The 14,790-nt window shown below is 40.6% G+C and overlaps 1 protein-coding gene across 1 annotated transcript in view; it reads right to left on the bottom strand.

Moving 5' to 3' along the window:
• tnfrsf21 (tumor necrosis factor receptor superfamily, member 21) overlaps window positions 1-14,790 on the bottom strand; it is a 59,233-nt gene that overhangs the window by 15,531 nt on the left and 28,912 nt on the right. The window contains exon 4 of the mRNA XM_008294998.1: window positions 1,761-2,026. Within this exon, the coding sequence (XP_008293220.1) occupies window positions 1,761-2,026 (266 nt within the window). The remainder of the gene's footprint in view (window positions 1-1,760; window positions 2,027-14,790) is intronic.

The following is a 14,790-nucleotide window of genomic DNA, read 5'->3' on the forward strand; positions in this document are numbered from 1 at the left end:
GGGAGGTTGGCGAAGAGCACTAATTTGATACAAGTGGCTGAAAAGTTAGAGAGAGGAAGAAAGAAAGTAAATGGTGACGAAGGATCCAGTGTGTCCCCAGTGACCTCTGTGTTTATGGATTTCTGTTTGTGTTCTGAGGAGATTACCGGGAGGCGAGTGAGCGAGGTCGGGCATGTGAGCCGTTGACTGAATTACAGTCATGTTGCTGCGTGCGTGCAACAGGCTGCATCATGTCAATACATGTGAGCAGGTTTGACAGGATGAAGAAGAGAAAAGGCATCAAATTTATCCTGAAGAAACTGCTGTAAAAATATCAAGAGGCTGAACCAAGTGTAAGCAGAGGCTGCTGGATTTTTAGTACAGTACTGAACATAAATAAAGTGATAGTGGTTGTTACTACAGCTCAGGCAAAGCTAACAACCTTCATTTTCAATTTGGATGTCGACCACTTAAGTTCTCATAAGTTTGGACAACAGTACAAAAAATAAATATTTTCAGCTTTCGCAAAATGACAACACAACTGTAAATAATGGGAAGAAAAGGTTCAAAGATCACTCAGAAATTCAAAATAAAACATGCGTTTTCCCCTTTTATCTCACATGAATTCCACTCTTTATAATGTTTAAGCTCAAATGATAACGTAATAATTATAATAACTATATATAGCATATTATTTCATTTGCTGGATAGGCCAAAAATAAATATTGCTATCGGTTTTTGCGCCAACAACACTCTTTTGTGTCATGGTCTTGGATTTGTTCAGTTTATTTCCTGCTTTATTTTGACGTTGTGTGTCTCTTGTTGTCTTATTTCCTCCATTTCTCTCAGTTTCCCTCCCGATTGATTGCCCTGATTAGATTCTGTGTGTTTGCAATCACCTGTGTCATGTCTTGTCTCTTCAATCCGTTTTGAGCATATAAAAGTCTTGTCTTTCCCTCTGTCTTTGTCAGTTCATCCTCCCCTTTTTTCATCTGCAGGGATTCTATTTGTGACTTCCTGTTATTTTTTTTTCATTCTGTTTTCCTGGGATTAGTTACCGTTTTTCAGTTAGGTTCATTAAAGTTTATTACTTTCGACTGCCTGCCTCGTATGTCTGCATCAGGGTCCTCTCCTAATTATCCTCTTGACATTTTGCATAAGATTTGCTGTATCATGGTGTAAACCCATATTGCCCTAAAAAATATACACTGTGATAGTGGATTTAATTATGATGTCTCAATTAACAGAGCAACAACTGAATAAATGTCTGAAAAGCTTTATAAAGTCGGGCCCTCTGGCCTCCCCTCAGTCTGTCATCTCTCGTTTAGTTCCTCTTCAGACACTCATTCTAGTCTCACCCAGACAGAAATCCGATCCAAAGTCATGCCACTTCCTCACTTATCCCAACAAGCAATTTTCCAAAACTGTGCAGTATGCAGGGACAAGCTGCAGCACCAAGCGCAATTACTGGTTAAACATCAAATCATCCTCTCAGAGTGAAGTGTTGCTTTAATGTGAGGAATGCAGCCGAACCACGGGGACTGGCTTCAGAGGGGCACTCCAGAAAGCCTTCCACCCAGATTAGATGTCAGTCTGAGAGACACGCAGAGAACAGAGTGTTCTCCAGCATGTGCCAGAGATGTTGACAGAGCGGCTGATGGAAAAGATGTGAAGACGGCAAAGGGGGCAGATTTTTGCCAACTGCACTCCTGAATATATCTGACAACCTCGTTTACAACAGGACACGAGGAACATCCTGGCCACACATGGAGCTAACCTACCTGTGGGTTGTCCTCCATGACACAGCGAATCTTCTCCACTACGTCGATGCGCCGCTGCCGGTGCAGGGCGTTGATCAGCTTGGCCAGGTTGGCATCACTGTCCCGGATGGTCCAGTGCTGCAGAGCAGCGTAGGCCCGCTCGTGATCAGACGAGTAGCCGTTGGAGAAGGCGGCCACCTCGCGCTCCGTGGCGTTGGCCAGAGACTGGTAGATATCGATCCACTGGGTGCCCACCTGGGCTGCCACCAGCTTCAGGATGTCCACCCCTGGGCACAGACAGAAAGAAACGAAGTTGCTTAACCACTAATCAGCCATCCAATACAAAACATGAAAAGAAAGAAAATTCAGATGATTGCTAGATTTCCGCTCAATTGAGGAAAGTAGGTCAGTAGCTGTGCCAACTAATAGGATGCAACAACAGACTAGTTTCCTCATTTTTTACAATTGGTGTCCTCATGGTATGTTTTACACGACAAACCGCTGTGAGGAGCAAATCTTTTCTGTCTTTTCCTAAGATGACCAACATAGTGTGCATACTATTGTCTGGAATTAGGTTTTTCCAGCTTGTCCAATCATCATGTGTGTCATTTAAAATTACAACTGTGTAAGTTGGTCTGCTATGATGAATGCAGCGGCCTCCATCTCAAGCAGCTTTGTGACTTTACAGGTTATTACAAATTGCATAAAAAACATTCATCTTCCTGTAACTGCATAATAATGGTCAAGACTTCAGACAACAGAATTTATGGACAACATGGATAAATAACCCACTTGTCTTATCATTATTACTTGTTCATTTTTTTTTTTTACCTGCCTTTATTTCATGCACTGTTTTTCTGCATTTTCCTTTTTTAGCATTACTCTAAAAGTGTCTATAATGGATTTTTCACAACCAAACTGCATCAATAAAAACTCAACGAACAAGGTGCAATCAAAAGGTTCTGACTCCGTTTCTGTTGAATGCGAATGGAGAGCGACACAGTCATGCACATGCAACAGGTACATCAGGACCTGTGTTAAGCTTATGTTGAGATTTCCTAACTGACCTACAGAAACAGCACTCTGTCAAAGTCTGACACCCAACCTTCATGTTGAGGATCATCACTGGTGATGAGTGTTGGGTATGTGCCTATGAACCAGAGACCAAACAGCAGCCTTCCAGATGGAAGAAAACACAAGCTCCAAAACTGGAGAAGGTAGGAGGTCAGGAGCACACCAAGAACATGCTCATCATTTTCTTTACATCGTATTTCGTCCCCCAGGGTCAGACTGTCAACATCGAGTTCTACGGTAATGTCTCGAGGTGTCTGAGAGAGAACATTCGCTGCAAATGACCTGAATTGTGGTGTGATGGCATGTGGGTGCTCCATCATGTCAACAATTATCGCCTTCCCTTCATCTGCCTTTCTATATCGTATCACTGTTTATTTTTGGAACTCAATGTGGTTCAAAAACTAAAATTACATTTACCACAGGGTCAACACATGTATCAGAGAGCAAATGTCCGATCAGTGTAGAATAAATTGCATCCACAACATAACACATTCCTAAAATTAGGGATTCATGAAAGGTCAGATACTACCAACTACATGGTACCCATTCCATGTATTCCTAAGTAAAATGCCTCTTATAGGAGAATCAAGTTCACTCCAGAACCACAAAAAGAACAAAGTTACCCCCGCAGGGAACTAAACTGATGGCAAAAGTCAGAAAACTTGACCCAGTGGCTGTACCTGGAGTGCCACAGTTGATAATTAATGGGGTCACAAAGCATTTTGAATGAAAGGAGGAAACATCTTGAACATCTTTGAGGTTCGAAGGTGGAATTTAGTGCTGAGAACCATGGAAATCAATAAATTTGGTACTGACTACCAAATTTCTCACATCTTCCACACACCAGCATATAGCAACATAGAGCATATTAACATTCCACCGTTAGTGTTTAGAGACTATTTCACAAATACATGTGTCTGCTGTCCAATTGTTGCACCAAATACTGCAGTGCATTCCCTTTGGCAGCTGTTCTGGGAACATTTTTCAGTCACTGAAATCACAGGACACGCATGCAAAGCCTTAAAGCTTCATGTCATGAGGACAGTGTCTTTTTAGGAGCTTAAAGAACCCGCTCAGTTCAACAGATCCACCTCTTAACCGACACCTCAGCCCTCCACACACACACACACACACGCACACACACACACACGGGGTGATACAAGAGGCATCATGTCATGCCATCGGCCTCGGATCTTTAGCATGCAGACACACCACCTGCTGCGTGGTTGGAAGTGGGGAAACACACAGAGTAGCTAATCTTGAGGACTGACAGCTGTTGATTCGCTGCTGCTGCTGCTGCTGCTGAGGCAGGAAAAAGATTGCGATTCTGAAAAGCCTCGACAACAAACAGTTACGATCTCGTTTTAATCCATCACCAAGAGGAAGGAGCGTCTTTTTCATATACAGTATCGTAAAACACTCTAAACTGAACCTGATTTATTACCGTGATTCAACTGCATGTTTGCTTTGTTTAGCTGAATTCACGCCGTCAACTTTCAAGGAAAACCAGGACCTGTAAACAGAAGTCACATGGACTCGCAAGTGTTCTGTTGTGCAACCAGTAAAAGAGGTCAAAGACTTCATGGGGAGAGGTCAAAACAAATATTTCACCAGTGCCATGCGTGATGAATTTATTAACCGGTCTACACCAGTTATTGATCTGGTTCTCATACCAGCGAAGTGCAAGTAAATATCCAGTAAAGCTCATGAGGTCACATGGAACAACAATACTATGATATTTTGCCTTTTCAGTTGATGTATTGTTCCTTATCCCAATCAAATTTGTACTTTTCATTTTACATAACAAAGCCCACATTTTTAGGGGTTCATTTACTTTTCACCACTCTAAGTGTGTTGGGAGGGTTGGGTAGTTGAGTGTTAACGCAAACAAAAAGCATTGGAGGAAATGGGAGGTGCATTCTTGTTAGTTGTTGAGAAAGAGTCAAAATACATTGTTTTTTACTATTCTCTATGTCAAACGAGCAGTTTCTACTTAATACTTGCCCATAGAGTCTTATACATGACTGATACTGATAATGGCAGCTGAAGTGATACCAAAACTACACTGACGTTGGGCAGTTAGGCAGTTCAAGGTGGAACATGCTGTTGTAGCACCACCGCATGGTCTGTCAACATAATCATAGACATCAATGTGTTTGTATGATTTCATGAACAGCTGATGCTTCATGTCATGCTTCAGGATCCACAGACTTGTGTGTTGTCATCATAGATGATATATCAAAGGTAGACATAGACACTGTGATGTCCTCTATTGGTTTGTGAACTACCGTACTGCAGCCTCGAGTTTGGCGTTTGGTCGTTGCCATCTTTTGAAAATGCACGAGATGAGCGAGAGGTGGAGCCGACCTGAAAATCACAAAGTTGCCGTGCCCTAAAAAATGCCCTGCTTTATGGTCTATTTCACTCTAAATGGGGCCATAATTTACAAAATGCTGCGTTCAAAGGTCTAGAAACTAGAGACTGAAACCCTAAAGTCAATAAGAAAATGTCTAAGGCAGCTCCCTTTATGAAAGTCTGGTTAGTTTTGGCGTGTGGATTGAGTTAAACTACTCAGTGTTCAAAGTGGAGCAAGAAGCATTCAGATCGTTTACTTAAAAAAATACCAACGCAGCAATGTAAAAACACCCAATTACATGTAAGTCCTGCATGAAAAATCCTACATAAGTATAGTTAGGTATGCGAAAAATCTAAAGTGTTAATGGGCTGGTTTGGTTAATCGGAGTGATATTTTATTACACATTGCACCATTATAATATGAATAGTGAAGCATCAATGTGTCAGCAGCTTATTACTGTTGAAGCTGCTGCAGGTGAAACTAGTTCAAACTAACCACCACTAACCATCTCTTGTTTCACATACAGGGACAGCAGATTATGAGATTAAATTTGGAAGATTAAAAGGAAGAACTAACAAAGTTTTGATACACAAATCTTTCTTCAGATTTTTTTCTCCAGTCTTTGATTTTGGGTGAGATATTGGATCATTTGGTCACTAGTTGATTGACCCGTTACCAACATACGTGACCCAGATTACACATAAGTAGTCAAAAAGGTTGGGAACTACTAGTTTAATAACATGTTGTATTTTAAAAGCTTGTTATATTGTCCATTGTGTAAAACAATTATTATAATGGTAACTAAAGCTGTCGGATAAATGTAGATGGGAAGAAAGTACAATGTATCCTTCCGAAATGTGGTAGAATGGAAGTATAAAGTAGCATAACATGGGAATGATTGGTACAAGTACTTCAAAGTTGTACCTAAGCACAGAAATTGAGTAAATACACCCAATTATTCTTTACCACTGTAAATATCTGCTATAGTACTTCTGGCCAACAGTTATTCACTGCTGAGTATTTTAACTTTGATTACACTGACACTACTCTGCTTGTTTTCTAACTTCCAGCTCTTCTGCTACAAGGTGGACTGAAAGTGGCCTTTAAAGAAATCTTGGAACAGCTGTAGTGTTTAGAGAAGCGCACAGGACCAAGGATGGATTCTGTTTAGTCAACTAATCTTCACCAACTAGTCACAGCTGTGCAGGCAGCTGTCAGAGTTGTATCTCATTACTGGGGCAGGTTGCCATGGAAATCCATCAGATTTTGACTCAAGTGCAATAAACGTGACCCACTAAATTCCCTCAAATAGCCCAAAGCTTCACATTTCGCTTCACAGTCTCCGTTATGACAAACACGAACATCACCGCTTGGCATTTCTCTCCAGCCATGAATACTGATTTTTCACCAACAGCTACCCCCCCCGAAACATCCTGCTGCCTGCTCACACTCTCTCTGCTCCACTTCCTCGCCGACTGTTATGTGATTTGACAATGACTCGGCTGGAAGCATAAACGCTGACTCATCTGTTTGTGGGGCAAAACTACAGTGGCTCCCTTGTTTTGTTTGGCACAGAAAAGGCAGAGCTGATGTGTGAGTGCAGACAGGTTTTAATCCCATGAATGCATTCATGGCTGCACCTTCCACCAAGCCACACATGGAACAGCAAGTTCATATGTGAACAATTAGGTCAAGAGACATCTCTTAACCCAATAACCTGAATGACTTGTTGTGTTTCCACGAGGTTTTTCAAAAAGCAACTGACTGTTTTTTTGTCACCTGATTGGATAATCTGTGGAGTCTATGGTATGTATCTATATAGAAGTGTTGTGGTGCTTTGTGTGCTGGACATGTTAACACTATTAAGGTGGACAAAATACCTCCATTAACCTAAATACACAAGCAGTAAACAAGAGAACCTGTACTTGGAATGCACACATACATTCCCTGATTTAGACATAATTTAATCATTTTAATTGAATTTATCATCCTTAAATTTTAGTTGCAGTTGGATTTATTACAGTTCTGTCAAAAATGAACCAAGTGTCAAACCTTTAGGACCTGGAGCTCTGTTTCCTATAAACACTTAGAAACCTGAAATTTAGTGGAAAAATCAATAAATTCCAAGTGGACTGTGCAATCTACGTAAAGAAATTCCTGTTTTGTGTTGAGTTCAATTTAAGTGAACTTTGACGTTTGACTTTGTGAGTTTGATCAATAGCAACACTTAAGACAAGAGCAAGTCTTTGTCAGTTCTGACCTTTCAGTGACCTGCAGAGTCCAAAACAGAAGAAACTATTGTAGCTTATCAGCTGTGTTGCAACATTCTTTGTTGGAGTAAAAGCGCTCCACTAAAGAGCAATGACACACACGCGTACAGTTCTGAGGCGACTTTTGTACAAACTGTCTGGATGTAAAACAAGCTAACAAGTTTGTTAAAGAAATAAATAGCATCAAAAATGGGGTTTGATGTTGTGAGGGCAACTTTTTAGTTACATATCTGCTCCCTTCTTGTGTTTAGAGATGCATCTGAGTTGACTAAAGGTCACTGAGATCTCTTTCATTGTCATATTTATTTTCCTTTCCTACTTCTGTTTGTGCATTTTTTGTACAAGGAATCCCACAAACAAATAAATCGTTCTTACCAGATGAGGGTTAAAATCAAAATGGAAACTTAAGACATGCTATCCTTTAAAAAAAAATCACCAAAACTGAGACCCAGAAACTTTAAAAACAAAAAGAATCGCTGGATTTTCTACTTTCTGACAGTCCTTGAACTACTCATCAGTGACGTACTCTTTCTTTGAATAACTAAAAGCCTAAACTTAAAGTTATTTTAAGCTAAATCTACTCTTTAAATTGTGATATCTCATCAAAGTCATGTTCTTTTAACATCTCATTTAAAACTTACCAAAAATATATTTATTACATTGACAAGATTCTGTGAAAAACAAAAAATCTGATGCTCTCGGTGCAACAGAGAAGCCTTTAGTGACTCAGCTGAAACGAACAATCATTTTATAACTAGTATGTTTCAACTCACTATATTTCATTATTTTATGCTTACCTAATCGGTTTAAAAGTTAACATCTAAATCATAATTTGACTGATGTAGTGAAAAGTCCTGATTTAACTTTAAAAGCAAACTTCAGTCCTCGTCTGATACATTTTATTCCTCCATGCTACTGAATTTGTCATCTAAAAATGACCACACTGGCTGAAAATCTCCTTGATGACAATGACTTGACTGATGCAATGAATAACAATGGAACCCAGTTTATCATACAAAGCATTAATGTGATTATTTTCTATGGGACTTTACACACTGTACATCTGCCATCTGTTCATATAACTATATAAATAGCTGGGTCCCAATTCATATTGCAGTATGCATTCCAATCATATCACCACATCCAGGAAGATGTGCTTCTTTCTCAGTATGAAACACCACATACAGCGTTTCCCATCTGTTAGCTTCCTCTTAGTTTCGTAAGCCGACTTTAGCTTTTGTTTGTCTATTTTACAAATTCCCCATCAATTAAAAAAAAAACTATCGTAAGCCTCTTGTTGATTTCTTTCTATCTGTCTCTAAAACCAAAATCTTCCCTCCAAATCTTCTCGTACTGCCACGTTACTATCAGAGCATCACTGAGTAAATTCCTCCACTCTCGATAAGCATCCGGTTGATCCCTGATTAGTGTCTGCTGTAGCAAAACATACTAAGTGCATAAATCCAGGATGATTCAGGGAGACTGGAGCAGAGGGATTAAATAGATGTCAGCCAGCGGCGGCGGTTCATGGTTTGACATATATATGCTCACGCTCACGTGTCCATAAATGTATACACACACACAGGGAAATGCAAGCCTGCACAAGCCGAGACGGGGAGACATGTGAAGCCTGCACACATGCTTACGAAGATTGACCTCAGAGGACACATGCATGCAACCTCCATGATAGTCATTCTCCCCCTTAACTGTACCTACACCTAAAATGCATTAGTTTAACCCAAGTTTTAAACCAAAACTAAAGCTTAATCCTAAAACTTATCCTAAAACCCAACACCAAACTGACCCTACAAAGAGGCAAGAACCAGCTTCATCCAACCTCATTTTCTAAAGTGTCCCCTGCCAAATGGCTTAAAGCTCAAAGGTATAAAAGATCACACACACACACACACACACACACACACACACACACACACACACACACACACACACACACACACACACACACTCAATCCCCAACATTAATAAACTGGACGGGCCCGGAGGACCTTGCGTGCTGGCCTTCTGGGGCCGAAAGCCTGTCGACTCCCATCCACCTCGCTGGACATAATGCACAGCGGCAGAAGAGAAATCCCCCTGCTCTGCATGCTTCGCTGCCACAGCGAGCCGCACTCATTCAAATGACCTATATAAGTCTCGTGATGATTCGGCGTGTCAGTCTGCGGATGTGTTTGTGTGTTTGCGTGGGGAAGTAGTAGGATCTAGTGTGGGCATTAGCGCTGTCCCGGCGCTGTAGGTTGACTCCTAAACAGTCGTGGAAAGTCAGCTGTCGCTGTCTGAAAGCAGCCGGCCGTGATTTTTCCTCAAGGCGCTTCACTACAGTGCTGTGTCACAAAACCTAATGAGGCAGTTTGGTTAAAATTTGCTGCATTGTAAAGTGATACTAAAGTCTAATATCCTATTCTGGATTCATCGGGTGTGAAGAATGACTCATCCTGTTTGGAAGTGCAGGTGATTATGATTTTTGTTGCGACACTAATTGCTTTATCAGCCCAGTAAAACTACAGAGAACTCTTGTTATAGCAATAAGAAACACAGGGAAGGGGCTGTTTTGGCTATGTTTTTTTTTTTTCTTTCTTTTTATTACAAAGTAATCATTAAAAGAGGTTTTGGGTGAAAATTTTTCATAGTAAGATATACCTAATGAAAGAAAACAGCTTCTCAGTGGATACATTTAGTATCTTTTTCTTCTTTTTGTGTGTGATCTGACTTTTAAAACCATGTACTGAGCCATTTGATAAGGGTTAAGCTAAACAAATGTAGAAATATATTTCACTGAATCTTTTAAATTTGAGTTATAGGTGAAATGTTTTAACTCGGGATGGGAGATACAGCTAAAACTGACCTAATTACTGTAATGACTAAAGAAGAAGAAAATCAAATAACATTACTTTGAATTCAATTTCGCCAATTTATCAAGGTGCACAGGTAATAATGGTAATGCTAACAACAAGGACAAACTAAAACTAAAACCTAAAAAAGATAAATACATTTACAGATATAAATAGAAACTAAGTTACAAGAAAGAAAGCAAGTAAAACCCTGAGAGTTTCCAGGTTTAACATTTAGAGCAGATCAGATGTGGACCACACACTGGTCTCACCATGTACCCTCAAGTCTGTCAGCCTTTGAGGGTCATCCCTGTTCTTTGAAAATGGAGCCAAAAAGCACCGGGAGTCAAACTGAGTAGGGATCCATCATTCATCTAGATCACACTGCTAGCAAGCTAAACTGAGTGTCATGGAATATCAGGAAGTATCTTGAGATCAGATGCAGTATGAAATCTGGGAAATCTCCAGGTATAAACTGGTTGCATATCCAACCACCGATCCATCCATGTACCGCTGTTTATCTAGGTCACAATGGCAGAAGACCAAACCAGGTAGCCCAGGTTTCCTTCTTCCTTGTCATGTCCTCCAGCTCTTCCTGACAGATGGAGATTCACTGGTTGTTCTGAGTCATCACTGGGGTTTTCTTCCAGTTTGATGTACCCATAAAACCTTTTAAGAGGGACATCCAAATCAGAACCACTTTAATCGGCCTCTGTTGTTGCAAAAGGAACATCAATTGTATCTCTTCCAGATGTTTGAGGTCTTCACCCTATCCAAAGGATTCTCTGAGGCACAGTTGGCCTGCAAAAAAAAAAGCTGCTTGTCTGCACAGTTTGAGTTCTTCAGTAATTAGCGTAGGCTCATGACCACAGATGAGTGTTCCAATGTACTTAAGACTAACTGGTAAGTCAAGGGCATGTTACCCTTACTCATTAACAAAACCCCAGGAACTGATTTCCTTGGGGCAGTGACTCACTTCACTGTAGCTACTAAACTTTAAACTCTATTGGCAACATAGCTAATGCAGGAAGAAAAAGAAGAACAATAAAACTACCTGCCTAATATTGTGTAAGTTCCCTTGTGTTGTCAAAATAGCTTTGACCCATCCCGGTACTGACCGGGATCTCTGGGGGTGTGGTATCTGGCAGCGGGTTGTTGTTGGTGGATTCTTTGAGGCCTCCATGCTTTGGGCACATATTGTGAATGCTAGATTGGGCTGAGATCTAGGGAGTTTGGAGTACAGATCAGACACTTTGGGCTCTTCGTCACAATCCATAAGGTGTTCATGAGGAGTTTTTGCGGAATGGTGGGGGGTGCCATTACCAAAAGGGATGCGCTTGGTGTGGGATAACGTTTTGGTGTCAAAGTAACATCCACATGAATACCTGGACCAAACGTTTCAGACTAAACGAGATGATCAGTGTTACGGACGTCTCTGATAATGATGCAGATTCTGATATGTGGCTTGTGAGTATGTAAGTAAAAGTATCCAACACATCATATAAATGAATATAACTGGGGCTTAATTTCTGACAAACAGATATAAAAACTCTAATTACTAATGGTTGTATTAGAACCGTCTAATCCTCTGTTACGAGACATTGTCCAGGACACAACATTGACCGTTTCTTGACACTCAAATGAGAATTGGTAAAGTGAAAGTGGAAAAACAACCGGACCCAACAGGTTGTCTCACCTCCGTACTCTGTTATTGTGTGTAGCATGATGTGAAGCAGGGTGCTATGTGCGTCAGCACCTTTACAAATACCATTCCATTGAATTAATCACATCACATAGTCCTCTCACGTTCAATCCAATTTAAGAACACACAAAGTTAAATTGGTGAAACGTGTGCGTGGCTGTGTGGGAGCACAACAGGCGCTGCGTGCCTCCAACCAGGCAACAACCCCCTCAAAAACCAACTCTTCACAATCAATCCCAGGCTGAACGGAGAAGCAGGCTACCCTGGCCCACCCTGATCCTGCACAGAGCAGTATATTCTAACACTTGGCTCCCCGCTGGGCTTGGATGTGGAACTTGGCATTATTAACGGTGTGGATGTTTAACGAGGAAGGATGGTGGGCAGGTAGAATGTTGTTTTCGTTCATGTTTTCCTCAACAGTCTGCATCTTACTTTGGAAATATATGTTGTAAATAATATGGCTGTGACCACACCAAGCACAACCTGCCTCTATGTGATGTTCTCTTACAGGACCGTAATGGTGTTGTTGTATGTTTATGACCATGAACTGTAAAACACACTACAACTTTGCTGAACACTTTCCAAAGTATACCATAAGGCTTTGGATTGAACTGCAGCCTTGGTTACCATTTAGTTCACGGAGGTGTGAAAATCAACTAATTGTGTTGCTATATTTTATAGTTTTTGCTTTGAGAAGTGATTTTGCGCAACAGGGCTATACAGTTATTATTTGATGCATGTCATTATTCCTCAAGAATGCCAATCTACTGTAACTTGAATGTTATTGAATAACATAAAATTTCTCCATGACGTTGACATATTGTGTTGTAAATGCAGCTGTTGGGTGTGTTTTGTGTGCTTGACTCATCACCGCTGTTGGCTGATCTTTTAAAACACTGATTTCAAATCTGAAATTACAGTAGTTCAGCAACTAACTAATCTTTTTAAACCAAGAAGTGACCAAACTAATATTATGTCTAGATTTCTACGTCAATCTCAAGGAAAGTTATAAATAAATTTGGTTACCACAGACTGTTTAAACTTTGAATATTTAAATGAGACATGTATAATAAAGGGATTTTTGATGAAAGGTCATGATTTTAAGCTTTGATCAAGTTGTTCAGACAAAACATCTTGTCGCTGTATACCAAGAAGCATTGGGAAGGTAAAAATGATCTGTTTTCGTCCTTATGCAATGAAGAAATGGAATGAGAGCATACACTATAGGACACTCTCCCCAATGGAATTCATGCACTTGGATGCAAAAAGTCACAAAAACGTTTTGATAGAAGTTTACATCAGGCCTTCTTTTGCCCCTGGCCAATCGGTAAAGGAGGCGTGGCTGCTACGAAAGTCACAAAATGACCAAAATTGACCACCTAAAATGGTTGTTTCAGACATTGTAGATGATCCGATGCACCGTTTTTGACACTTAATGCAACTTGTATGGGCCTTGGTCAAACTAGAGCAGAGTCACACAAGACAACATGAAGAACATTGGATTCAAATATCATCAGCTACAAAAAGCTACAAAATCGCAGCATTATTCGTGTTGAGGACAACAAAAACTAGGCCAAATGTGGAGTAAACAGGAAGGTCAGCTTACTGGGTCAAGCTAACCCTTATAAAACATTGTTGTGATTCCTTTTAATTTAACTCGACTGCTCGTTTCAGATCAACAAATAGGTTTCTCAGATCCTGCGCAATACAAATCTGGATCATGGCCCTGGAAAGCCCCATTCAACCCCTGCTGTGAACGAGTAGCAGTTTTCACTACTTCCTGGCCGGCTCTGAGCAAATGCCAAGCGCTGTATGTGTGTGATCTGTGCTTTGACGTTTCCCTTTCTTTTTTCCTTTATTGCCCGAGTGCTTTAACTGCTCTAGTAAAGGGGCATTACAACCTTCAAGGGGAGCCAGCCACGCACCTTGGAAGGATTAAGAAGCTGTTTTGTTTTATGTTTCCAGAGTAAATAGCAGTGTAAAATGGCTGCTTGGGTTGCATGTGCATACATACATCTCCACATAAATGCATACACATGGGCGCAAGATTACTCATCCAATCAGGAGAACACACATGCGCGCAATACACACCCTCTCTAATGTAAAAAGGCTCATTTGAAAACCGGTCTTTACTGCTTCGCATTTCCAAAACACTCAGCACTGATCCTCACGCAGAAATGGGTTTGATATAGTAACGTTTCCAAAATGATTTGCCCGTAGTGACAGCCTGAAGGACCAAATACAGAGTTATCTACAGGCGCTGCTTGGTTCTGATCCTACCAAAACTCAACATTGGTTTCCCCTATGGAGATCAATTTTTTTCTCTAATCATGCAGTTTGAGTTGCCTACACTTATGAAGTGTAGCAAATCAATATAGTGCATTAGTGACGGTACGTGCAGGCAACAACAGATTATGAAAAAGCGAGTAGGTCTTTCAGATTTGCAATTCAAGAGTGAGAAGCACTGCTGTAACTCAATCCAAATGATTTTCTATTAAATCTGGACCCATTCCAATTAAACCAATGCAGCATTAAAGCAGTGTGAACTGTTTTTGTGTTTGTTTCTTTTGTCCTTTGCAACATCAGACCAAGTTAGAAACACAACACGTCCACTGCAGGTACTTGAAGGCTGTTTGGTTCCAGTGTAAGTACTTCAGAATGATCCTAAATCACTGCTGGGTGTGACTGGTTAAACTCAGAAGGCACAACAAGTGCCATTTTTTTGCCCTCTCCCTGTCAAGAAAAATCAAGCAAAATCAGCTCACATAACAAAGCTCTGTTGTTCTATTTCCCATGTCCT

Source organism: Stegastes partitus, unplaced genomic scaffold (assembly GCF_000690725.1).
Source record: "Stegastes partitus isolate 25-593 unplaced genomic scaffold, Stegastes_partitus-1.0.2 Scaffold1014, whole genome shotgun sequence".
NCBI classification, from domain to species: domain Eukaryota; kingdom Metazoa; phylum Chordata; class Actinopteri; family Pomacentridae; genus Stegastes; species Stegastes partitus.